At 51.2% G+C, this 24,911-nt stretch overlaps 1 protein-coding gene and 1 long non-coding RNA gene across 3 annotated transcripts in view; one reads left to right on the top strand and one right to left on the bottom strand.

Annotated features, from left to right (window-relative positions):
• The window catches only part of MYO1F (myosin IF), a 56,996-nt gene that overhangs the window by 26,756 nt on the left and 5,329 nt on the right, over positions 1-24,911 (top strand). Inside the window, exons 10-24 of the mRNA XM_055371536.2 lie at positions 201-397; positions 2,224-2,304; positions 2,419-2,505; positions 4,792-4,878; positions 6,056-6,223; positions 8,148-8,233; positions 10,127-10,208; positions 13,116-13,222; positions 13,574-13,672; positions 13,775-13,919; positions 20,224-20,338; positions 20,432-20,601; positions 23,531-23,676; positions 24,078-24,224; positions 24,406-24,554. Of these exons, the coding sequence (XP_055227511.1) occupies positions 201-397; positions 2,224-2,304; positions 2,419-2,505; positions 4,792-4,878; positions 6,056-6,223; positions 8,148-8,233; positions 10,127-10,208; positions 13,116-13,222; positions 13,574-13,672; positions 13,775-13,919; positions 20,224-20,338; positions 20,432-20,601; positions 23,531-23,676; positions 24,078-24,224; positions 24,406-24,554 (1,866 nt within the window). The remainder of the gene's footprint in view (positions 1-200; positions 398-2,223; positions 2,305-2,418; positions 2,506-4,791; positions 4,879-6,055; positions 6,224-8,147; positions 8,234-10,126; positions 10,209-13,115; positions 13,223-13,573; positions 13,673-13,774; positions 13,920-20,223; positions 20,339-20,431; positions 20,602-23,530; positions 23,677-24,077; positions 24,225-24,405; positions 24,555-24,911) is intronic.
• On the bottom strand, positions 354-24,535 carry LOC129528874 (uncharacterized). Of its 2 annotated transcripts, none has more exons than XR_010131889.1 (4): positions 24,463-24,535; positions 10,267-10,423; positions 4,331-4,428; positions 354-1,571 (listed from the first exon to the last, which is right to left on the bottom strand). It is a non-coding gene; the product is annotated as an uncharacterized lncRNA (long non-coding RNA). The 2 variants fall into 2 exon arrangements; XR_008674140.2 differs by lacking the exon at positions 354-1,571 and adding an exon at positions 2,490-2,537.

Here is a 24,911-nt window from a genome sequence, read left to right as displayed (position 1 = left end):
TGTGGGTATCAGGGAGGGCGGGATGGAGGCCTGTGGGCGTGTGAACTGCGTCCTCCTAGCTCAGCCCCCAGGAAGCTGAGAGCCCAGGAGGAAAAAAACGTGGGTGTCACTGGGCAAGATGGGGATAATAGGAGGCCCGTGCAGGAGGCACAAGAGCCCAACCAACTGTCCCATTTTTGCCCTGACCTTTGCCCTGGTAGTCCTGGCCTTTCCCGCCTACCTGCTGGGCATTGACAGCGGGCGACTGCAGGAGAAGCTGACCAGCCGCAAGATGGACAGCCGCTGGGGTGGGCGCAGCGAGTCCATCAATGTGACCCTCAACGTGGAGCAGGCAGCCTACACCCGTGATGCCCTGGCCAAGGGGCTCTATGCCCGCCTCTTCGACTTCCTCGTGGAGGCGAGTGGGGCTGGGGCTGGAAGGCAGAGTGGACGCTCTGGGGTCACAAACATTTATGGAAGCTGAGTGCAGTGGCTCACGGCTGCAATCCCAATGCTGAGTTGGGAGCATTCTTTGAGGCCAGAAGTTCAAGACCAGCCTGGGCAACATAGCAAGACCCCCATCTCTACAGAAATTTCAAATTAGTTGGGTGTAGTGATGTGCACGTGTAGTTCTAGCTACTCAGAGGGCTGAGGTTGGGGGATCATTTGAACCCAGGAGGTTGGGGCTGCAGTGAGCTATGATTGTGCTATTGTACTCCAGCCTGGGTGACAGAGCAAGACCCTGTCTCTAAAAAAAAACTTTTGGCCAGATGCAGTGGCTCGTGCCTGTAATCCCAGCACTTTGGGAGGCTGAGGTGGACGGATCACTTGAGGTCTGGAGTTCGAGACCAGCCTGGCCAACATGGTGAAACCCCCTCTCTACTAAAAATTACCCGGAAGTGGTGGCACATGCCTTTAATCCCAGCTACTTGGGAGGCTGAGGCAGGAGAATCACTTGAACCTGGGAAGTGGAGGTTGCAGTGAGCTGAGATCGTGCTATTGTACTCCAGCCTGGGCAACAGAGACTCTGTCTCGAAATAAATAAATATAAAATAAAAACTTTTTTAATGTATGGAGTCAGCCTGGGCAACATGGCAAAACCCTGTCTCTACAAAAATACAAAAATTAGCCGGGCATGGTGGCTGGTGCCTGTAATCCCAGCTACTCAGGAGGCTGAGGTGGAAGAATCCCTGACCCCAGGAGGTTGAGGCTGTAGTGAGCCATGATCAAGCCACTACACTCCAGCCTGGACAACAGACTGAGACCCTGTCTCAAAATAAAAAATAAAAATAAATAAAGTATAAAATGTATGGTCAGGTGCAGTGGCTCATGCCTGTAATCCCAGCACTTTGGGAGGTCAAAGCGGGCAGATCACCCGAGGTCAGGAGTTCGAGATCAGCTCTGGCCAGCATGGCAAAACCCCGTCTCTACTAAAAATACAAGAATTAGCCGGGCATGGTGGCGCATGCCTGTAATCCCAGCTACTTGGGAGGCTGAGGCAGAAGAATCTCTTGAATCCTGGAGGCGGAGGTTTCAGCGAGCCGAGATTGCGCCACTGGCATTCCACCCTGGGCAACAGAATGAGACTCCATCTCAAAAAAAATAGAAAAGAAAAAGCCCCATAAGGTAGTTGCTATTATCAACCCCTTTTAAAGATAAGAAAATAGAGGTGCAAGGCCGGGTGCAGTGGCTCACTCCTGTAATCCCAGCACTTTGGGAGGCCGAGGCGGGCGGATCACGAGGTCAGGAGATCGAGACCACAGTGAAACCCCGTCTCTACTAAAAATACAAAAAATTAGCTGGGCGTGGTGGCGGGCCCTTGTAGTCCCAGCTACTTGGGAGGCTGAGGCAGGAGAATGGTGTGAACCCGGGAGGCGGAGCTTGCAGTGAGCCGAGATCATGCCACTGCCCTCCAGCCTGGGCGACAGAGTGAGACTCCGTCTCAAAAAAAAAAAGAAAGAAAAAAAAAGAAAATAGAGGTGCAGAGAGGTTCAGGGGCAGAGTCAGCTCTGGAGTCAGGGACCCTGATACACTGACACTTGGGTTTCTCCTGTGAGTGACTGATTATGGGGTGGCGAGACTGTACACAGAGCCAGGAAGGGCAGAGCTAAAGAGGGCTGGAGGGAAACTGGCATGAGGGGACATCACCCATGAAGTTGGCTAGGCGTGTGTCTAAGGAGTGGTGGGCAGGGGCTTCAGATCTGACCGATGCCCACTGACTTCCTGTCCCCACCCACACCGCAGGCCATCAACCGTGCTATGCAGAAACCCCAGGAAGAGTACAGCATCGGTGTGCTGGACATTTACGGCTTCGAGATCTTCCAGGTACGGCCCCCTGCCTCCAGCCCACATCCTGTCCTCCCTGGGGCAGCCCAGGGTGGCCACAAGAACTTCCAGCACCAGGACATTGAGGGAAGGACCCTTTTCCTCCTTCTGCAGAAAAATGGCTTCGAGCAGTTTTGCATCAACTTCGTCAATGAGAAGCTGCAGCAAATCTTTATCGAACTTACCCTGAAGGCCGAGCAGGTGGGCAGCCAAGCAGTCAGGGATGGGGGATCCTGGGGTGGGGGTGGGGTGGAAGGACCATGAGGATCCCTTAGCAACTAGGGGACACCCCAGCCCTCCCCACCGCGTTCCCACCTCTCTGTGCCAACCTACCCAGGCTCCATAGTGATACTTCCTTCTGCCTCTAAAGCTTTGGGGAGGACCGTGCCTCTTAGTTCATTCATTCAGCAATTATTTATTGAGCACCTGTTGTGTGCCAGGCACTGTTTAGGGTGCTTGGAGACACAGCCATGAACTATAAGGCAATAGTCCCTGCTGTCTTCATTTTGCCCCTCCCCCAGAAGCAGAGCCTGAGGCAAGGATTCAGAGACAAATGGTTTTTCTGGGAGGCAATCCCAGGAAGCTCCAAGAGGAGACTGAGGAAGTAAGTCAGGGTTTTTTTTTTTTTTTTTGAGACAAAGTCTCGTTCTGTCACCCAGGCTGGAGTGCAGTGGCATGATCTCGGCTCACTGCAACCTCCGCCTCCAGAGTTCAAGTGATTCTCCTGCCTCAGCCTTCCGAGCAGCTGGGACTACAGGCACCCACCACCATGCCCAGCTAATTTTTGTATTTTTAGTAGAGACAGGGTTTCATCATATTGGCCAGACTGACCTCGTGATCCACCCACCTCAGCCTCCCAAAGTGCTGGGATTACAGGTGGGAGCCACCATTCTCCACTTTTTTTTTTTTTTTTTTTTTTTTTTTTGAGACAGGAACTCGCTCTGTTGTCCAGGCTGGAGTGCAGTGGTGTGATCACAGGTCACTGCAGTCTACACCTCCTGGGCTCAAGCAATCCTCCCACTTCGGCCTCTCAAGTAGCTGGGACCGCAGGCACACACCATCATGCCTGGCTAATATTTTAAACCTTTTTTGTAGAGTTGGTGTTTCACTTTGTTGCCCAGATTGGTCTTGAACTCCTGGCCTCAAGCAATCCTCCTGCCTTGGCCTGCCAAAGTGCTGGGACTACAGGCATGAGTTAACATGCCCAGTCCTGAGACAGGGATTTTTTTAAAAAAGAGAGAGAGAGGCTGGGCGCAGTGGCTCACGCCTGTAATCCCAGCACTTTGGGAGGCTGAGGTGGAGGGATCACCTGAGGTCAGGAGTTTGAGACCAGCCTGGCCAACATGGTGAAACCCCATCTCTACTAAAGATATAAAACTTAGCCAGGTGTGGTGCTGGGCACCTGTAATCCCAGCTACTCAGGAGTCTGAGGCAGGAGAATTGCTTGAACCCAGGAGGCAGAGCTTGCAGTGAGTCGAGATTGTGCCATTGCACACCAGCCTGGGCAACAGCAGAATGAGACCCTGTCTCAAAAAAGAAAAAAAAAAAGAAAAGAAAAAAGAGAGAGACAGACCGAGCCAGACACAATCACTCACACCTATAGTCCCAGCTATCTAGGAGGCTAAGTTAAGAGGATCGCTTGAGCCTGGGGGTTCAAAGCCAGCCTGGACAACATAGTGAGATCCCATCTCTACAAAAAACATAAAAATTAGCCAGGCATGGTGGTGTGCTCCTATGGTCCCAGCTACTCAGAAGGCTGAGATGAGAGGATCACTTGAACCCTGGAGGTCAAGGTTGCAGTGAGCTAGGATCGCATCGCTGAGCTCCAGCCTGGGTAACAGAGCAAAACCCGGTCTCAAAAAAAAAAGCAAGCTGTGTGCGGTGGCTCATGCCTGTAATCCCAGCACTTTGGGAGGCCAAGGTGGGCAGATGTCCTGAGGTTGGGAGTTCAAGACCAGCCTGACCAACATGGAGAAACCCCATCTCTACTAAAAACACAAAATTAGTCGGGCGTAGTGGCACATACCTGTAATCCCAGCTTCTCGGGAGGCTGAGGCAGGAGAATCGCTTGAACTCGGGAGGCGGAGGTTGCGATGAGCCAAGATCGTGCCATTGCACTCCAGCCTAGGCAACAAGAGTGAAACTCCATCTCAAAAAAAAAAAAAAAGAGTCAAAATAGTGTGTTAATGAGCACGTTATGCTGTGGACAACCGGAATGCAACTGCACTGGGACTCGAGGAGGCTTCATAGAGCAGAGAAGCAAGGGAGCTGGGGTATTTATCCACCTACTCTTGTTGATTACTGGTCAAGGACTGCTGAAACCAGATGTAATTCCCTGGCACTTCCAGCCTTGCCCACATAGGAGTGACGGGCTTTGTTACCAGAGACAGTCCTAAGTGATGAGATGGAGAAGCGGAGAGGACATGGGGGGAAGGGTGGCCACACCTTTTTCACTGGCCCCCACATCCACCCCCTTTTCCACCCCAGGAGGAGTATGTGCAGGAAGGCATCCGCTGGACTCCAATCCAGTACTTCAACAACAAGGTCGTCTGTGACCTCATCGAAAACAAGCTGGTGAGGGCTGGGTCAACTTTGGCGGGGGCGTCTCACTGGGCCCCTGAGCTGAGTCTGGAAGATGAGGGGGACGGCCAAGGATGTTATGGCATCCTCAGGCCCTTCTCTACCCTACACTCAGGACTTCCAGCGACAGAGCACAACCAAAATGTCCCTTCCGCCCCTCAGCCATTCGTTCCGCCTACTTGTCCACCTTTCATTTAATCATTCAATAAACATTCCCCCGGGAACCCCAGCTCACAGTTAGAGTCAAATTTGCAGATTCCATGCCGGTGGCTCACACCTGTAATCCCAGCACTTTGGGAGGCCAAGGTGGGCGGATCACCTGAGGTCAGGAGTTCGAGACCAGCCTGAACAATATGATGAAAACCTGTCTCTACTAAAAATACAAAAAATTAGCCAGGCGTGGTGGCAGGCGCCTGTAATCCCAGCTACCCGGGAGGCCGAGGCGGGAGGATCACTTGAGCCCAGGAAGTCAAGGGTGCAGTGAGCTATGATTGCACCACCACACTCCAGCCTGAGGAACAGAACAAGACCCTGTCTCAAAAAAAATTAAATTTAAGACGTATTTAGGCGGGACATGGTGGCTCATGCCTGTAATCCCAGCACTTTGGGAGGCCAAGGCAGGTGGATCACCTGAGGCCAAGAGTTCAAAACCAGCCTGGCCAAATGGTGAAACCCCATCTCTACTAAAAAATACAAAAATTAGCCGGGCGTGGTGGTGGCATGCCTGTAATCCCAGCTACTCAGGAGGCTGAAGCAGGAGAATCACTCGAACCTGGGAGATGGAGGCTGCAGTGAGCTGAGATCACACCACTGCTCTCCAGCCTGGGCAACAGAGCAAGACTCCGTCTCTAAATAAATAAATAAATACATAAGGCAGGTCCCCCTACCAAGGGATTCTAGTCTGGGGCCTGAATCTCTTGAGGGGTCCCCACCCACTTCTGCGAGCTTCCACAGTAGCCCCACACACCCTTGCCCCCCTATCCCTTCCATCCCTGACCCCTGCAACGCCTTTTGTGCTTGTATTTGGAAGCCCCTGGTGCCCTCCCCACCCCCAAAGCTCTAGCTCCCTCCACTCCTCCACCCCCTCCCTCCCCTAATCTCCGCACTGACGAGCTGTGGGGAGGCAAGGCAGACCAAACTGAGCCGCTGCTGGCTCCCGCTCGCCCCGCAGAGCCCCCCAGGCATCATGAGCGTCTTGGACGACGTGTGCGCCACCATGCACGCCACGGGCGGGGGAGCAGACCAGACACTGCTGCAGAAGCTGCAGGCGGCCGTGGGGACCCACGAGCATTTCAACAGCTGGAGCGCCGGCTTCGTCATCCACCACTATGCTGGCAAGGTGCGCCCCCTGCCCCTACCCTACCCTGTGCCTCCTCGCAGACCCCCAGGGCTCCAGGCTGTAGCCCCCACCCTCCAGCACCCAGGCTGGAAAGAGCCTGCTAGGACCCTTATCCAGGGCTGTAGAATTCCACTGTCCCCCTGCCTCAATCCACCCCCTACTAACCAGAACTACAGACCCTTCCGGCTGACCCCCCAGGAACTCTCTAAGCCCCAAACTTGTCTGGACACCACCACCATCACCACCACCACCACCACCACCACCGTGTTCCCTGGGCCAGGGCTGCAGAAACCCTGACCTCTGATCCAGGCCACAGCTTCCCTTACACATCAACTCCCCTAACAGAGGGAACAGAATTCCCCCCGATTAACACCAGCTTGGGTACCAGACTGCCTATGCTCACAGATAAGCCCCAATGTGAGTCATAACCCCGACTAGGACACAGCCCCCCACCTTCTGATCCCAATTTGGAGAGGAAATCCCCAAAGCCCCCAGGCCCCTCCTGTGAGCCACCAGCCTTCAAAATGTGCTGAAGCCTCCTACAGACCCCTACCGAGGGCTACAGAAATCCACTGGACTCTAACCATGCCCGCAGCCCCACTCCCCAAAAGACAGGACTACAGACTCTCAGGCAGTGATCCAAGGATCTCACAACATGAGAGCAGAAGTTCCTAAGAGTGCCCCTAAAATGGGCTGGAGAGGCTGGGAGTGGTGGCTCACGCCTGTAATCCCAGCACTTTGGGAGGCCGAGGCAGGTGGATCACCTGAGGTCAGGAGTTCAAGACCAGCCTGGCCAACATGGTGAAACCCAGTGTCTACTAAAAATACAAAAATCAGCTGGGCGTGGTGGTGGGCACCTGTAATCCCAGCTACTCAGGAGGCTGAGGCAGGAGAATCACTTGAACCCAGGAGGTGGAGGTTGCAGTAAGCCAAGATTGTGCCACAGCAATCCAGCCTGGGCAACAGAGCAAGACTCCATCTCACAAAACAAAAGCAAACAGGGCCGGGTGCAGTGGCTCATGCTTATAATCCCAGCACTTTGGGAGGCTGAGGCGGGCGGATCACAAGGTCAGGAGATCGAGACCATCCTGGCTAACACAGTGAAACCCCGTCTCTATTAAAAATAAAAAAAAATCAGCCAGGTGTGGTGGCACACGCCTGTAATCCCAGCTCATCAGGAGGCTGAGACAGGAGAATCACTTGATCCCGGAAGGCAGAGGTTGCAGTGAGCTGAGATCGTGTCATTGCACTCCAGCCTGGGTGATAGAGCAAGACTCTTTCTCAAAAAAAAAAAAAAAAGAAAAAAAAAAAGCAAGCAAACAAAAACAAAAACGGCTGGAGCTCCCATGTTCCCTCAGCCAGGGTTGCAAAAGCCCTGCTCAGAACTACAGAGGGCCCTAACCTTTGGTAGCAGCTCCAGCCCCCAGCCCTGGCTGAAATGCCCCCAGAGATCCCTGAGACAGGGCTGTTACCCTCCTGACACAGGCCCCCTGCACTGGCCCCTGATTGACCAGGTCACAGATATCCAATCTAACCTCTGACTCCCAGGGACCCCCCCGCCAGTCTGCAGCCCCCCACCCACCAATCTGAGCTATAACCTTCACCGCCCCCCGGCCTCTGATGCAAGCTGCAGCTCTCTCCTGGCTCATCTAGGTTGTAACCCCCACCTCCCCTTACCTCTGACCTGGGATACAGCCACGATCCTCTAACCTCAACTTGAACATCAGCTCTCCAGGAAGCCTGCCCCCCATCCCCTATTCTGAACTGTAGATACCCCCCAGCCAGTGCTGTAGACACTCCCTGATCCTCTCACCCCACAGCAGGCCCCAGGAAAGCCTTGACCACCTGGGCTGTAAGCACCCCACACCCACCCTCCCAGCCAGGTTTCTCAGTCCCTCACTGTCCTCAGCACTGTCCCCTCCAGGTCTCCTACGACGTCAGCGGCTTCTGCGAGAGGAACCGAGACGTTCTCTTCTCCGACCTCATAGAGCTGATGCAGACCAGTGAGCAGTGAGTGGTCCCAGGCATGGGGACCTCCGGCTACAACCCCCCAAGGGGATGGAGGGAGGACCGGGCACCACCCCATCTTCCCCAGAACTGCCATCTCGCCACAAACTCGAGGCGAGTGGCTGTGCGGCCAGGATGGTGTTTCTATGGACTAGTTCTGATGTAAAAAGTAACTCCAGAGGCCGGGCGCAGTGGCTCACGCCTATAATCCCAGCACTTTGGGAGGCCGAAGTGGACAAATCTCTTGAGGCCAAGAGTTTGAGACCAGCCTGGGCAACATGGCAAAACTTTGTCTCTACTAAAATTATAAAAATTACCTAGGCGTGGTGGCGCGCACCTGTGATTCCAGCTACTCAGGGGGTGGAGGCATAAGAATCGCTTGAACCCAGGAGGCAGAGGTTGCAATGAGCCAAGATTGTGCCACTGCACTCCAGCCTGGGAGACAGAGGGAGACTCTGTCTCCAAAAAAAAAAAAAAACAAAAAAAAAACACACACACACACACAAAGAACGTAGTATTAGATGTAAAGTAATAAGACGGGGATCCTTAAATCCTTAAAGTGTTTGACATGTGGTTCCTAGACCAGCAACCTGAGCATCCTTGGACCTTGTTTCCAATGCAGAATCTCCCTAGCCAGAAGGATCATTGGAGGTCCCAAGTTTAAGACCAGCCTGGACAACATAGCAAGACCCCTGTCTCTTAAAAAAAAATTCTTTTTTTTTAATACTTGTCTACTCTGCCAGCAAAAATAATAATAATTAATTAATTAGCTGGGTGTGGTGGCACATGCCTATAGTTCCAGCTACTCGGGAGGCTGAGATAGAAGGATCACTTGAGCCTAGGAGGTGGAGGCTACAGTGAGCCGTGATTGCACCACTGCACTCCAGCCTCGACAACAGACCTTATCTCTGAGGGGAAAAAAAAGGCAGAACCTCAAACTCCACCCCAGACCTCCAGAATCAGAATCTGCATCTGATTCTGAACTATCAGAATCTGAACAATCAGGTTTAGAACTATCGGAATCTAATCTGATCTTTAAGCCAGGATGCACCCATGCCTCCCAAGGATCCATGTGCACATTAGGGTTTCAGCAGCACTTACCATTAAATCCACCCACTTTAAGCAGTGTCTCAATCAACGACGTTTAGCAAATTCACAGAATTGCGCAACCATCACCACAATCCGATTTTTTTTTTTTTTTTTTTTGAGACAGTGTCTCTCACCCTGCCGCCCAGGCTGGAGTGCAGTGGCACGATCTCGCCTCACTGCAACCTCCACCTCCTGGGTTCAAGCAATTCTCCTGCCTCAGCCTCCCGAGTAGCTGGGATTATAGACACCCACCATCATGCCCAGCTAATTTTTGTATTTTTAGTAGAGACAGGGTTTCACCATGTTGGTCAGGCTTGTCTCAAACTCCTGACTTCAGGTGATCCACCTGCCTCAGCCTCCCAAAGTGCTGAGATTACAGGCATGCACCACTGCACCCGGCCTTATTAACCATTTTAAAATGTACAATTTATCCGTGTTGTTCCCTTCTTGTGACAAAGAAAAAATAAAGGAAATAAATAAATAAATAAATAAATAAGATAAGATAAAATGAAATAAAATGTACAATTCAGTGGCATTCAATACATTCACACGTTGGCTTGAGCCCAGGAGTTCCAGGCTGCAGTACGTATCACCGCACCAATACGCCCCAACCTGGAGGACAAAGCGAGGCCCTGCCTCAAAAAACAAACCAAAAAACCAACCCTCTGCATCTCACCCATCACAGCTCCCCTCCACATTGAGAGAACCATATTTTGCGTTGCGGCATTGAGGCTGCCCCACCCCTGGAGGGGAGTACCCGAAGGTCTAGCCATACCTCCAACTCCTCCTCTCCCCTTTCCTACCCAGGGCCTTCCTCCGGATGCTCTTCCCCGAGAAGCTGGATGGAGACAAGAAGGGGCGCCCCACCACCGCCGGCTCCAAGATCAAGGTGGGCCTGGGGTGTACAACGGGGAGCTGGGCCTGCAGAGGGCTGAGTTCCACCCTACCTGGGGTCCGGACTCCATTTCTCGCATTCCAATGTCTGTCTGTCCACCAATCCTGGGGCTTCTGCCTCTGTCTGTGACGTCATCTGTTCAGCAGGGTCTTCCTCCAGCTCTGGGTTTAGGGAGCTTGAACCAGCTTCTTGGAGGTCTCCATCAACTCCTTCAGTGCAGAAGTAGACCATTATTCTAATACATTTTTGTTTGGTCTTTAGTCATTTACCATTTTTTAAATTTGTGGTAAAATATACATGACATAAAATTTATCATCTTAATAATATCCAATAATTTTTTTTTGTTGTTGAGACAGAGTCTTGCTCTGTCACCCAGGATGGAGTGCAGTGGCACAATCTGGGCCCTCTGCAACCTCCGCCTCCTGGGTTCAAGTTATTCTTCTGCCTCAGCCTCCCAAGTAGCTGCGATTACAAGCATGCGCCACCACACCCAGCTAATTTTGTTTTTTTGTTGGTTTGTTTTTTTTTTTTTGAGACGGAGTTTCACTCTTGTTGCCTAGGCTGGAGTGCAATGGCGTGATCTCGGCTCACCACAACCTCTGCCTCTTGGGTTCAAGTGATTCTCCTGCCTCAGCCTCCCAAGTAGCTGGGATTACAGGCATGCACCACCATGCCCGGCAAATTTTGTATTTTTAGTAGAGACAGGGTTTCACCATGTTGGCCAGGCTGTTCTCGAACTCCCGACCTCAGGTGATCTGCCTGCCTCAGCCTCCCAAAGTGCTGGGATTACAGGTGTGAGCCACCGCGCCCGGCCTAATTTTGCATTTTCAGTAGAGACGGGGTTTCACCATGTGGGCCAGGCTGGTCTCCTGACCTCAGGTGATCCGCCTGCCTCAGCCTCCCAAAGTGCTGGGATTACAGGCATGAGCCACTGTGCCCAGCCTATCTAATAATATTTTAACTAGTTTTAATGTCACAGTTCAGTGGTATTAAGTGTATTCACATGGTTGTGCAACCATCACCACTACCCATCTCCAGAACTTTCTCATCTTCCCAAACTGAAACTGTGTCCCCAGGAAACACTGCCTATCTGCTTTCCAAGTCCCTGGCACTCACCATTCTGTCGCTATGAATGTGACAACTCTAGTCTGGGCAACAAAACAAGACCCCGTCTCTATAAAAAATAAATTAAAAATTAGCCAAGCATAGTAGTGCACACCTGTGGTCCCCGCTACTTGGGAGGCTGAGGCAGGAGGATCACTTGAGCCCAGGAGGTCGAGGCTGCAGTGAACCATGATTATACCCTGGCACTTTAGCCTGGGAACAGAGTGAGACCTTGTCTCTTAAAAAAAAAAAAAAGAAAAAATCAGACCGGGAGCAATGGCTCACACCTGTAATCCCAGCACTTTCAGAGGCTGAATCGGGCAGATCACTTGAAGTCAGGATTTCAAGACCAGCCTGGCCAACATGGTGAACGCCCATCTCTACTAAAAATACAAAATTTAGCCAGCATGTGCCTGTAATCCCAGCTACTCAGGAGGCTGAGGCAGGAGAATTGCTTGAACTTGGGAGGTGGAGGTTGCAGTGAGCCGAGAGCCACTGCACTCCAGCCTGGATGACAGAGCAAGACCCTGTCTCAAATAAATTAATAAATAAATAATAAAATAAAATAAAATAAAAATGCAAGCCAGGCACAGTGGCTCAAGCCTGTAATCCCAGGACTTTGGGAGGCTGAGGCAGGTGGATCACCTGAGGTCAGGAGTTGAGGACCAGCCCGGCCAACATGGTGAAACCCCGTCTCTACTAAAAATATATATATATATATATATATATAAAAAGGAGCTGAGTGTGGTGGCAGCTACTCGGAAGGCTGAGGTGGGAGAATCACTTGAACCTGGGAGACGGAGGTTGCAGTGAGCCGAGATCATGCCACTGCACTCCAGCCTGGCAACAGAGCGAGATTTTGTCTCCAAATAAAAATAAAAATAAAACAAAATGCAAAACCCAAGGCAAACCTCTCAGGCATACACACAGTTTCCCTACCTCCAAAGTACGTGTCTCAGCCAGGCACAGTGGCTCAGACCTGTAATCCTAGCTACTCCGGGGGCTGAGGCAGTGGATCGCTTGAGTACAGGAGGCTGAGGCTACAGTGAACTATCACGGCACCACTATACCCCAGCCTGAATGACAGAGGGAGACCCTGTCTCAAAAAAAAATCACCCAGCCAGGCATGGTGGCTCATGCCTGTAATCCCAACACCTTGGGAGCCAGAGGCGGATGGATCACCTGAGGTCAGGAGTTCATGACCAGCCTGACCAACATGGCAAAACCCTGTCTCTACTAAAAATTATCCGGGTGTGGTGGCACATGCCTGTATTCCCAGCTACTTGGGAGGCTGAGGCAGAAGGATCTCTTGGATCCAGGTGGTGGAGGTTGCAGTGAGCCAAGATGGCACCATTGCGCTCCAGCCTGGGTGACAGAGCAAAATTCCATCTCAAAACAAAATAAAACACAACAAAACAAAAAAACAAACACCCAAGGTACCTATCTCCCCAAAGGACAAAAAGAAATGCTCTCATAAGGGCTCTGTTACTCAGTCAACAAACATTTACTGAGCACTTACTATGTGCCAAGCTAAGTGGTGAGTGCGGTAGACGTGAGAGTTCCTTGTCTTGGGTTCGAGGGTCAGGCAGACACCCCACATCAGTCCCACTAGTGTGGTGTGCACTAGTGGAGGTGCACACAGACCAGGGACATCAGGCCCCTGTGGCTTATCTGTTACCAGCCCTCACCCACCCCCAGTCTCTGTCTCTTGGGACTGTATCCAGGGTGGAAAAAAGAGGGGCCAGAGGGTCCCATCTCTGTGCCCCCCACCCACCCCTGCCTTCGCTTCTGCCTCAGAAACAAGCCAACGACCTGGTGGCCACACTGATGAGGTGCACACCCCACTACATCCGCTGCATCAAACCCAACGAGACCAAGAGGCCCCGAGACTGGGAGGAGAACAGGTGAACCCCCCCCAACCAATCCAAGATTCATTCCCCCCTGGCCCTGCAGTTACCCTAGAACTGACCGAGACACCTCCCTGACCTCCTGTAGAATGACCCAGGGACTAGCACAGCCCCTCCCACAATCCCCCACCTGCAGAACTGACCCCAGAAGGGACCATCAGGACAAGATCCCTCCCCCCAGTCCCCAGGCTGACCCCCGAAGTCCCCCCAGACCACAGAACTCATCCCCCAAACTTCCCTCAGCATGAATCCAGATCCCCCCAGGTCCCCCACCTCCAGCACCTCCCACCCACCCCCAGGACTGGTGACTCCCCACCCCGAGGGGACTCAGCCTACCCTCCCCACCAGAGTCAAGCACCAGGTGGAATACCTGGGCCTGAAGGAGAACATCAGGGTGCGCAGAGCCGGCTTCGCCTACCGCCGCCAGTTCGCCAAGTTCCTGCAGAGGTGAGGAGCCCTCCACCCCCGCCCTCGCCATCCCCCTCATCAGAACGCCCAGCCAGGCCTGTCTGCTATGAGCACTCCCACACCCCAGCCCTCCGCCCCCAGGTATGCCATTCTGACCCCCGAGACGTGGCCGCGGTGGCGTGGGGACGAACGCCAGGGCGTCCAGCACCTGCTTCGGGCGGTCAACATGGAGCCCGACCAATACCAGATGGGGAGCACCAAGGTCTTTGTCAAGAACCCAGAGTCGGTGAGTGTGTTTGAGGGACAGGCAGAGAAGGAGGGAGAGGGGAAGAGAGAGAAAGGTATAGAGAGGGACTGAGAGAGACAGAGAGAGAGAGAGACAGAGGGAGACAGAGATTGAGAGAAAGACTGATAGATTGAGAAATTGAGAAACAGATTGAGAGAGAGGGATTGACAGAGAAATTGAGAGAGAGGTTGAGAGAGAAATTGAGAAAGCAACTGAGAGATTAATAGACTGAAAGTAAGAGACTGAGAGAGACTGAGCGAGAGATTAAGAAAGACTGCGATTGCCGGGCGCGGTGGCTTATGCCTGTAATCCCAGCACTTTGGGAGGCTGAGGAGGGCGGATCACAAGGCCAGGAGATCGAGACCATCCTGGCTAACACAGTGAAACCGCATCTCTACTAAAAATACAAAAAAAAATTAGCCGGGCATGGTGGCGGGCACCTGTGGTCCCAGCTACTCGGGAGGCTGAGGCAGAAGAATGGCTTGAACCCAGGAGGCAGAGGTTGCAGTGAGCCGAGATCGCACCACTGCACTCCGGCCTGGGCGACAGAGCGAGACTCCATCTCAAAAAAAAAAAAAAAAAGAAAGACTGTGATTGAGAGATTGAGAGAGACTGAGAGAGACACTCTGGAAGAAACAGACCAAAAATTTTGACATACAACAGAAAAAAGGCAAAATAAAACTAGCACCAAGTCAGGTGTGGTAGCGCATGCCTGTAATATCAGTGCTTTGGGAGGCTGAGGCAGGAGGATGGTTTGAAGCCAGGAGTTCGAGACCAGCCTGGGAAACATAGTGAGACCCTGTCTCTACAAAAGACAAAAAGAAAAAAGAAAAATAACTATCACCAGCAAAGATTACATAAAGTAAAATTTAATTTAGACAAAAATTTCAGTCTATAGATTTTGATTTGGAGAAGACGGACGGGGTAGAAATAATGAAATTCACGACGGCAGATGCTTAGTGGTAAAATCTTATAAGAACATCAACAACAAAGACAGACTGAATATTTATAAAAGAAAGAAAATAATCCTGATGAAAATAATCTTGCTGGCCAGGCGCAGTGGCTCACACCTGTAATCTCAGCAATTTGGGAGGCTGAGGTGGATGGATCACTTGAGGTCAGGAGTTCAAGACCAGCCTGGCCAACATGGTGAAACCTCTTCTCTATTAAAAGTACAAAAATTAGCTGGGCGTGGTGGTGCACACCTGTAATACCAGCTACTCAGGAGACTGAGGCAGGAGAATCACTTTAACCCAGGAGGCAGAGGTTGAAGTGAGCCAAGATCGTGCCACTGCACTCTAGCCTGGGCAACAGTAATTTAATTTTAGTAAAATAAGCTGGGTGCAGTGGCTCACGCCTATAATCTCAACACTTTGGGAAGCCGAGGCGAGTGGATCACGAGGTCAGGAGTTCAAGACCAGCCCGACCAACATGGTGAAACCCCGTCTCTACTACAAATACAAAAAATTAGCCGAGTGTGGTGGTGCGCACCTGTAATCCCAGCTACTCAGGAGGCTGAGGCAGGAGAATCACTGGAACCCAGGAGGCAGAGGTTGCAGTGAGCTGAGATCACACCACTGCACTCTAGCCTGGGCAACAGAGCGAAACTCCATCTCAAAAAAAAAAAAAAATTAGTAAAATGAAAATAGAAGAAAAGGCCAGGCACGGTGGCTCACAACTGTAATCCCAGCACTTTGGGAGGCCAGGGTGGTGGATCACTTGAGGTTGGAAGTTCGAGACCAGCCTGGCCAACATGGGGAAACCCCATCTCTACTAAAAATACAAAATAAGCCGGGCATGGTGACACGTGCCTGTAATCCCAGCTACCTGGGAGGCTGAGGCAGGAGAATTGCTTGAACCTGGGAGGCAGAGGTTGCAGTGAGCTGAGATTGCGCCACTGCACTCCAGCCTGGGGAACAAAGTGAGACTCTGAAAAAAAGAAAAGAAAAGAAAAGAAAAATAGCCAACGGTTTAACTGTGCCATATTTAAAAAGTAATCAAGAAATTAAATTAGCTTAATGGAGTTGGAGCCTTTCTCAACCAAAAATGCATTCATGTTGGGATGAATTTTTTTTTTTTTTAGACAGAGTCTCACTCTGTCACCCAGGCTAAAGTGGAATGGTGCAATCGTGACCCACTGCAACCTCCACCTTCCTGGTTCAAGCAATTCTCCTGCCTCAGCCTCCCAAGTAGCTGGAATTACAGGCACCCGCCACCACACCAGGCTAATTTTTGTGTTTTTAGTAGAGATGGGTTTTCACCCTGTTGGCCAGGCTGGTCTCCTGACCTCAAGTGATCCGCCCACCTCAGCCTCCCAAAGTGCTGGGATTATATGCATGAGCCACCGCGCCCGGCCCCTATTTTGATTTTCTTATGAACATGGTTTGGGCCATCCTCAAACATTGTATCTGCCTGTTGGCCTTTGTGGCCCAGCATCCCAGGTATATTATAATAGTCTGCTGGGACGGCTGAAACAAAGTTCCACAAACTCCATGGCTTAACACAACAGCAATTTATTCTCTCACAGTTCCGCAGGTCAGAAGTCCAAAATCAAGGTGTTGGCATGGCCATACTCTCTAAAGGTTTTAAAGAAGAATCTGAGGCTGAGCGTGCTGGCTCACGCCTGTAATTCCCAGCACTTTGGGAGGCCAAGGCAGGCGGATCATGAGGTCAGGAGATTGAGACCACCCTGGCTAACACAGCGCAACCATGTCTCTACTAAAAAAATACAAAAAAGTTAGCCAGGCATGCTGGCGGGCGCCTGTAGTCCCAGCTACTCGGGAGGCTGAGGCAGGAGAATGGCGTGAATCCAGTAGACGGAGCTTGTAGTGAGCCGAAATCGCACCACTGCACTCCAGCCTGGGCGACAGAGCAAGACTCCGTCTCAAAAAAAAAAAAAAAAGAAGAAGAATCTGAGGCTGGGCACGCTGGCTCGCGCCTGTAATCCCAGCACTTTGGGAGGTCAAGGCTGGTAGATTCCTTGAGCCCAGGAGTTCCAGACCAGTCTGGACAACATGGCAAAACCCCAACTCTACCTCTCTACCAAAAAAATGTATATATATAATACCATAATTAGCCTTGAGCGGCTGAGGTGGGAGGATCCCTTGAGCCTGGGAGCCGAGATCGCACCACTGCACTCCAGCCTGGGAAACAGAGCAAGACCCTGTCTCTGAAAAAATTAAAACTATTTTGGTCAGCAGAGCAGGCAGCAAGGCTCTTAGCAGCAATGTGCTACCTATGGACTTGTGAAAGCACTCTGGGTGAAGTGCTAATTTTTCTAAATAAAGCCCAATTGTGTGTGTGTGTGCACACGTGCATGTGTGTGTATGTATATATGTTATATATATATTATATAACATATATTATATATTATATATTATATGTATTATATATTATATGTATATTATATATTATATATTATATGTATTATATATATTATATATTATATATATTATATATTATATGTATTATATATATTATATATTATATGTATTATATATTATATATTATATATATTATATATTATATGTATTATATATCATATATTATATATGTGGTATATTATATGTATTATATATAATATATATAATATATCATATGTGATATATTATATATAATATATATCATATATCATATATCATATATCATATATTATATATCATATATCATATATCGTATATCATATATCATATATCGTATATCATATATTATATATATCATATATCGTATATCGTATATCATATATCGTATATCATATATCATATATCGTATATCATATATTATATATATCATATATCGTATATCATATATTATATATATCATATATCGTATATCATATATTATATATTATATATCATATATCATATATTATATATATTATATATCATATATCATATATTATATATATTATATATCGTATATCATATATTATATATATTATATATATATAAATATATATTATATATATTTTTGTTGTTGTTCTGAGACAGGATCTCACTCTATCTCCCAGGCTGGAGTGCAGTCCACAATCACAGCTCACTGCAGCCTCAACCTCCTGGGCTCAAAGAATCCTCCCACCTCACCCTCCGGAATAGCTGGGACTACACATGCGTGCCATCACCCTCGGCTAATTTTTGTTTATTTTTTGTAGAGACGGGGTCTTTCTATGTTGCCCAGGCTGCTCTTGAACTCCTGGGCTCAACAATGCTCCCACCTTAGCCTCCCAAAGTGCTGGGATTAGAGGCATGAGCCACCGCACCCAGCCTATATTTGCATTATTTCCCATCTTCACTAATTGACAATATTGTCCCTTTGATCACAGTTTCTCTTTGAATTAGGATGTTTCTCAAGCATCTGCCCTATTCCAGTTAATCATTCTATTCTCTGACAGGCATGCTATTGTTTTTATTACTATAGATTTACAGTATTTTAATATCCAGTAGGTTCCTCACCTTGTTCACCTGCTATTATTACAAATGAGTAGACATTCCTCTTAGACTTTGTACTTTGACTTGCTGTAATGTAATTCATTCTCTAAGTCCCCTCTGGGTCTAGACTTTTACAACTGAAAACCCTTTTCTCTGCTTTCTGCAAAAGCTTCCTTTCTGGGCCTGCCACGGATGGCTGTGCAGGTTGTACACTGCCCAACCACATGGTTGCTAGTCACATCACAGTCCTACACATCAGATTTTCTTTTTCTTTCTTTCTTTCTTTTTTTTTTTTTTTTTGAGATGGAGCTTCATTCTTTCCTTTTTTCAGGGGTCGGGGGACTGAGTCTCACTCTGTCGCCCAGGCTGGAGTGCAGTGGTGCGATCTCCGCTCACTGCAACCACCACCTCCCGAGTTCAAGCGATTCTCCTGCCTCAGCCTCCCGAGCAGCTGGGATGACAGGCATGCGCCACCACACCTGGCTAACTTTTGTATTATTATTAGTAGAGACGGGGTTTCACCATGTTGGCCAGGCTGGTCTCAAACTCTTGACCTCAGGTGATCCGCCCAACTCGGCCTCCCAAAATGCTGGGATTACAGGCTTGAGCCACTGCACCCGGCCACATTTTCATATTTACTGTATTTTATTGGTTTTCCAAGATGCACACTGGTTCCCATTTCTACCATCTCTGACACGGCAGTGTACCTCGTGGATAGTGTAGAGTAACAGTGTAAGAAACCATGATGTCATACCGTTTCTTGCAAAAGCACACAGGTAGTAAGTGGCACAGCTGTGACCTGAAGCTAGTGACTCACTGTTATCATGTAATGCAGAAGTGTGTACCCCACATGGGGAGAGACCCACAGGGAGGTCCAGTCATTTGGAGGAAGATAAAGATTTTTCCAGCCTGGGCAACATGGCAAGACCACATCACCACAAAATTAGCTGGGCATGGTGGCTCACAGCTGTAGTCCCAGCTACTCAGGAGGCAGAGGTGGGAGGATCACTTGAACCCAAGAGGTTGAAGCTGCAGTGAGCTATGACTGCACCACCACACTCCAGTCTGGGCGACGGAGCGAGACCCTGTCTTTTTCTTTTTTTGAGATGAAGTTTTGCTCTTGTTGCCCAGGCTGGAGTGCAATGGCACAATCTCGGCTCACCGCAACCTCCAACTCCCAGGTTCAAGTGATTCTCCTGCCTCAGCCTCCTGAGTAGCTGGTATTACAGGCATGTGCCACCATGCCCAGCTAATTTTATGTTTTTAGTAAAGACAGGGTTTCTCCATGTTGATCAGGTGGACTCAAACTCCCGACCTCAGGATATCTTCCCGCCTCAGCCTCCCAAAGTGCTGGGATTATAGGCATGAGCCACCAGCTGTTTTTGTTTTTGTTTTTTGTTTTTTTGAAATGGAGTTTCACTCTTGTTGTCCAGGCTGGAGTGCAATGGCGCGATCTCAGCTCGCTGCAACCTCCGCCTCCCGGGTTCAAGTGATTCTCCTGCCTCAGGCTCCCAAGTAGCTGGGATCACAGGCATCTACCACCATGCCCAGCTAATTTCTTTTTGTATTTTCAGTAGAGATGGGGTTTCACTATGTCGGTTAGGCTCGTCTCAAACTCCTGATCTCAGGTGATCCACCCGCCTCGGCCTCCCGAAGTGCTAGGATTACAGGCGTGAGCCACTGCGCCCGGCACCTTTTTCTTCTTTTCTTTATGAACGAGTGTCACTAGAAAGACCCCACCTCTTAAAAAAAATTAGCACATGCGTGGGGGTGGGTGAGCAAAAGCGTGTGAGTAGGGTGAGCCCAGGGAAAACCCGGAACTGCAGCCCCTGGGGAGACACCAGGACTCACCCTTGCCCCCCACAACCCCCGCCCAGCTTTTCCTCCTGGAGGAGGTGCGAGAGCGAAAGTTCGATGGCTTTGCCCGAACCATCCAGAAGGCCTGGCGGCGCCACGTGGCTGTCCGGAAGTACGAGGAGATGCGGGAGGAAGGTGAGAGGCTTCGGGTAAACGGCGCGGGGTGGGGGCACAAGGACCTGGAGGAGCTGTATCAGGAGCTCTGCCCTCCACCCTCTGTCTCCGCAGCTTCCAACATCCTGCTGAACAAGAAGGAGCGGAGGCGCAACAGCATCAATCGGAACTTCGTCGGGGACTACCTGGGGCTGGAGGAGCGGCCCGAGCTGCGTCAGTTCCTGGGCAAGAGGGAGCGGGTGGACTTCGCCGATTCGGTCACCAAGTACGACCGCCGCTTCAAGGTGAGGCACTAGTGGGTGGGCACAGCAAGACCCTGGCTACAGCCTGGCAACCTCACCTGGCCCAGATGCACCTGCCCACAGCCAGATATCCCCCAGCCTAGATCCATCTGTTCCATCACAGGTACACCCTCACCTGGCCCACATGCACCTGCCCACAGGCATAGATCCCCCAGCCTAGATCCATCTGTTCCATCACAGGTACACCCTCACCTGGCCCACATGCACCTACCCACAGGCATAGATCCCCCAGCCTAGAGCCATCTGTTCCATCACAGGTACACCCTCACCTGGCACAGACACACCTGTCCATAGGTATCTATCCCCCAGCCTAGATCCATCTGTTCCATCACAGGTACACCCTCACCTGGCCCACATGCACCTGCCCACAGGCATAAATCCCCCAGCCTAGAGCCATCTGTTCTATCACAGGTACACCCTCACCTGGCACAGACACACCTGTCCATAGGTATCTATCCCCCAGCCTAGATCCATCTGTTCCATCACAGGTATATCCTCACCTAGCCCAGGCACACCTGCCCACAGGTATCTATCCCCCAGCCTAGATCAATCTGTTCCATCACAGGTACATCATTACCTGGCACAGACACACCTGCCCACAGGTATACACTCAAGTATAGCAGACACAGCTGTCCATCAAACATGCACTTGTAGCCCAGACACACCTGTCAGATACACCCTCACCTGGCCAGATGCATCTCTCAACAATCACACATTCATTCACCTTGTCTAGAAGCCCCAACCACGGGGCCACCCTTTCCTATCCTAGACACACCCATCCATTAGGTACACTCTACCTTCAACCTGGAAATTAGATATACCTCACCTGGCCCAGACACACCTGTCCACAGGTACACTCTCACCTGGCCCAGGCAGCCTAGTCCATAGGTACATGCTGTCTACAGGGATACACCACCTGACCCGTGAATTCATGCTTGGCATAGACAGCTGGGCACCTCCACCAACAGACACATCCTCTTCTGCCCCAGACAGCCCTGAACCTAGGTGTACTCTAATCACCTAGCCTGGACTCTCCTGTCCACAGGTACACCCAGACTTGGCCTGTTTACCGTCACCTGTACCTGGGCGGGCCAGGTACACACTCACTTGACCCATATCTCATGTCCGAGAGTCACCTAGCCCAGTAACTCACCCTACCCTCACCTTAGAGAGGCCTATGTGTGGCAGGTACACACTGAGATCACCTATATACCAACTTTACCTGGATATGGCCTGGATACCCTCACCTACCTTGGACAAGTTTATGTGGCAGGTGCCTCCTCACATGATCTGTACAACTTCACGTACCAGACATACATTATTGGGTACCTTCACCTGATCCACCCACCTGCTTTGGACAGGTCTGTGTGGCAGGTATGCCCTCTCAGGTGACCTGTATACCATCACCTAAAATGTTTTCACTGAGACAGGTATCCCCACTAGACCCAGAGAACTCTGACCGCAGGCCAGCTCAACCGGCTTGCACATTCACCCTTCTACCAGGTACACCCTCACCTGCCTTCCTGTACAAACTCACAGAGTTCAGATACACACCCGCTCACTTCCTCTCATGATCCAGATACTCCTATTTACCTGACTTGTACACCCTCACCTGAACCATAATACCTTTACCTGAGCTGGCTACAGTCACATGACCCAAGTACTTTCACCTGGTCTAAGTGCTCTCATCTGGCCCGGGAACCCATGTCCAGCAGGTGCCTTACCTACCCAGCACCTGTTCACTGACCCAAACACCCTTTTCTAGCCAACCAACCAACCAACACATTCCCATCTGACTTCGTTTCTTTTTTTGTTTTTGTTTTTTGTTTTTTTGAGACAGAGTTTTGCTCTTTTGTGTGTGTGTGTTGAGTCAGAATCTTGTTATGTCGCCCAGGCTGGAGTGCAGTGGCACAACCTCGGCTCACTGCAACCTCTGCCTCCCAGGCTCAAGCAATTCTCCTGCCTCAGCCTCCCGAGTAGCTGGGACTACAGGCATGTGCCACCACGCCTGGCTAATTTTTTGTATTTTTAGTAGAGATGGGGTTTCATGGTGTTAGCCAGGATGGTCTCAATCTTCTGACCTCGTGATCCGCCCACCTCAGCCTCCCAAAGTACTGGGATTACAGGCGTGTGCCACCGCGCCCGATCTGTTATTTTTTGTTTGTTTGTTTTTGAGACAGGGTCTTGCTCTGTCACCCAGGCTGGAGTGCAGCGGCAGGATCTCGGCTCACTGCAACCTCAGCCTCCTGGGTTCAAGCGATTCTCCTGCCTCAGCCTCCTGAGTAGCTGGGACTACAGGTGCCCACCACCTCGCCCAACTAATTTTTGTATTTTTAGTAGAGACGGGGTTTCACCATGTTGGTCAGCCTGGTTTCAAACTCCTGACCTCATGATCTGCCCGCCTCGGCCTCCCAAAATGCTGGGATTACAGGCATGAGCCACGGCACCCAGCCCTCCTTCTGTTTCTTATATAACAACTCATGGCCAGGCGTGGTGGCGCACACCTGTAATCCCAACCCTTTGGGAGGCCAAGGAGGACAGTTTGCTTGAGATCAGGAGCTCAAGACTAGCCTGAGCAACAGGGCAAAACCCTGAATCTACAAAAAATACCAAAATTAGCTGGGCATGGTGGTGTGCACCTGTGGTCCCAGCTACTCAGGAGGCTGAGGCAGGTGGATCACTCAAGCCCAGGAGGGGGAGGTTGCAGTGAGCTATGATGGCACCACTGCACTCCAGCCTGAGCGACAGAGTGAGACCCTGTCTACAAAACAGACGACTCATACACCTTCACCTGGAGGGCTCCCACCTTCCTCACCTGACCTGCCAGCACCACCCCTCTGCCTGGGGTGGATCCTCTGTGGCCAGGCTGGCCAGGCTACAGGTATCAGCCTCTAATCCTGCATCCCCATAGCCCATCAAGCGGGACTTGATCCTGACGCCCAAGTGTGTGTATGTGATTGGGCGAGAGAAAGTGAAGAAGGGACCTGAGAAGGGCCAGGTGTGTGAAGTCTTGAAGAAGAAAGTGGACATCCAGGCTCTGCGGGGAGTCTCCCTCAGGTGAAGCCAGGTCCCTACCTGCCGCACAGTCACTCTCACCTGTCCCCTGGCTGCCCTCATTCTAGTACTCCGTCTGTTACCCTGACAATCTTACCTGGTGCCATGCCTGTAGCCCTCTGTTGGCCCCACCTGTCATGTTCACCTGCCCCCTATGCTCATGATCCTTAGATGCCAAAAGCTTCCGTCCTGCACCTTACCCTCTTACTAGACCTCACCTGGCCCTCTTCTGTAACCACCTCTTCCACTCCTTGCCACATCCCCCTTTTTCTCCTACCTGGTCACCGCTGACTTGGCCCTTAGCTGACCCTTCCCTAAATCCACCTTCAGCCACCGTCATCTGTCTCTCTCACCTGTCGCCCTCACCTGTGTCCCACCTGACGGTCTCACCCGCCCCTCCCCAGCACGCGACAGGACGACTTCTTCATCCTCCAAGAGGATGCCGCCGACAGCTTCCTGGAGAGCGTCTTCAAGACCGAGTTTGTCAGCCTTCTGTGCAAGCGCTTCGAGGAGGCGACGCGGAGGCCCCTGCCCCTCACCTTCAGCGACACGTACGGACCCGCCAACCCCAGCACCATCTCGGGGTGGTCTCGGCGCGGCGCACCCTCTCCCGCCCCACCGACCCGGCCGAACTGCGCTTCGGCCCCGGCCCCGCCCCCGCCCCAACCAGCGACAGTTGGGTGGGGCGGGGGACCTCAGCCAGCGCCCCCAAGCTTTCTTCTCTCCCCATAGACTACAGTTTCGGGTGAAGAAGGAGGGCTGGGGCGGTGGCGGCACCCGCAGCGTCACCTTCTCCCGCGGCTTCGGCGACTCGGCCGTGCTCAAGGTTGGCGGTCGGACTCTCACGGTCAGCGTGGGCGATGGGCTGCCCAAGAGCTCCAGTGAGTCTGCGCGGAACTAGGGCAGAGGAGGCGGGGCCAGCGAGGCTGGTTAAGAGTGGACGGAGGCCAGGAAGGGGAGTGTCTACAGAGAGAGAGGCTTTTGAGTTTTGTTTTTTTTTTAAGACGGAGTCTCACTCTGTCGCCCAGGCTGGAGTGTTGTGGCACGATCTTGGCTCACCGCAACCTCCGCCACCCGGGTTCAAGCGATTCTCCTGCCTCAGCCTCCCGAGTAGCTGGGATTACAGGCGCCTGCCACCGCGCCCAGCTAATTTTTGTAGTTTAGTAAAGACGGGGTTTCACCATCTTGGCAAGGCTGGTCTTGAACTCATTACCTCATGATCCACCCGCCTCGGCCTC

Source organism: Gorilla gorilla, chromosome 20 (assembly GCF_029281585.2).
Source record: "Gorilla gorilla gorilla isolate KB3781 chromosome 20, NHGRI_mGorGor1-v2.1_pri, whole genome shotgun sequence".
In the NCBI taxonomy this organism is placed as follows: domain Eukaryota; kingdom Metazoa; phylum Chordata; class Mammalia; order Primates; family Hominidae; genus Gorilla; species Gorilla gorilla.
Note: the sequence above shows the minus strand (reverse complement) of the source record. Positions and strands in the feature narration are given on the sequence as shown.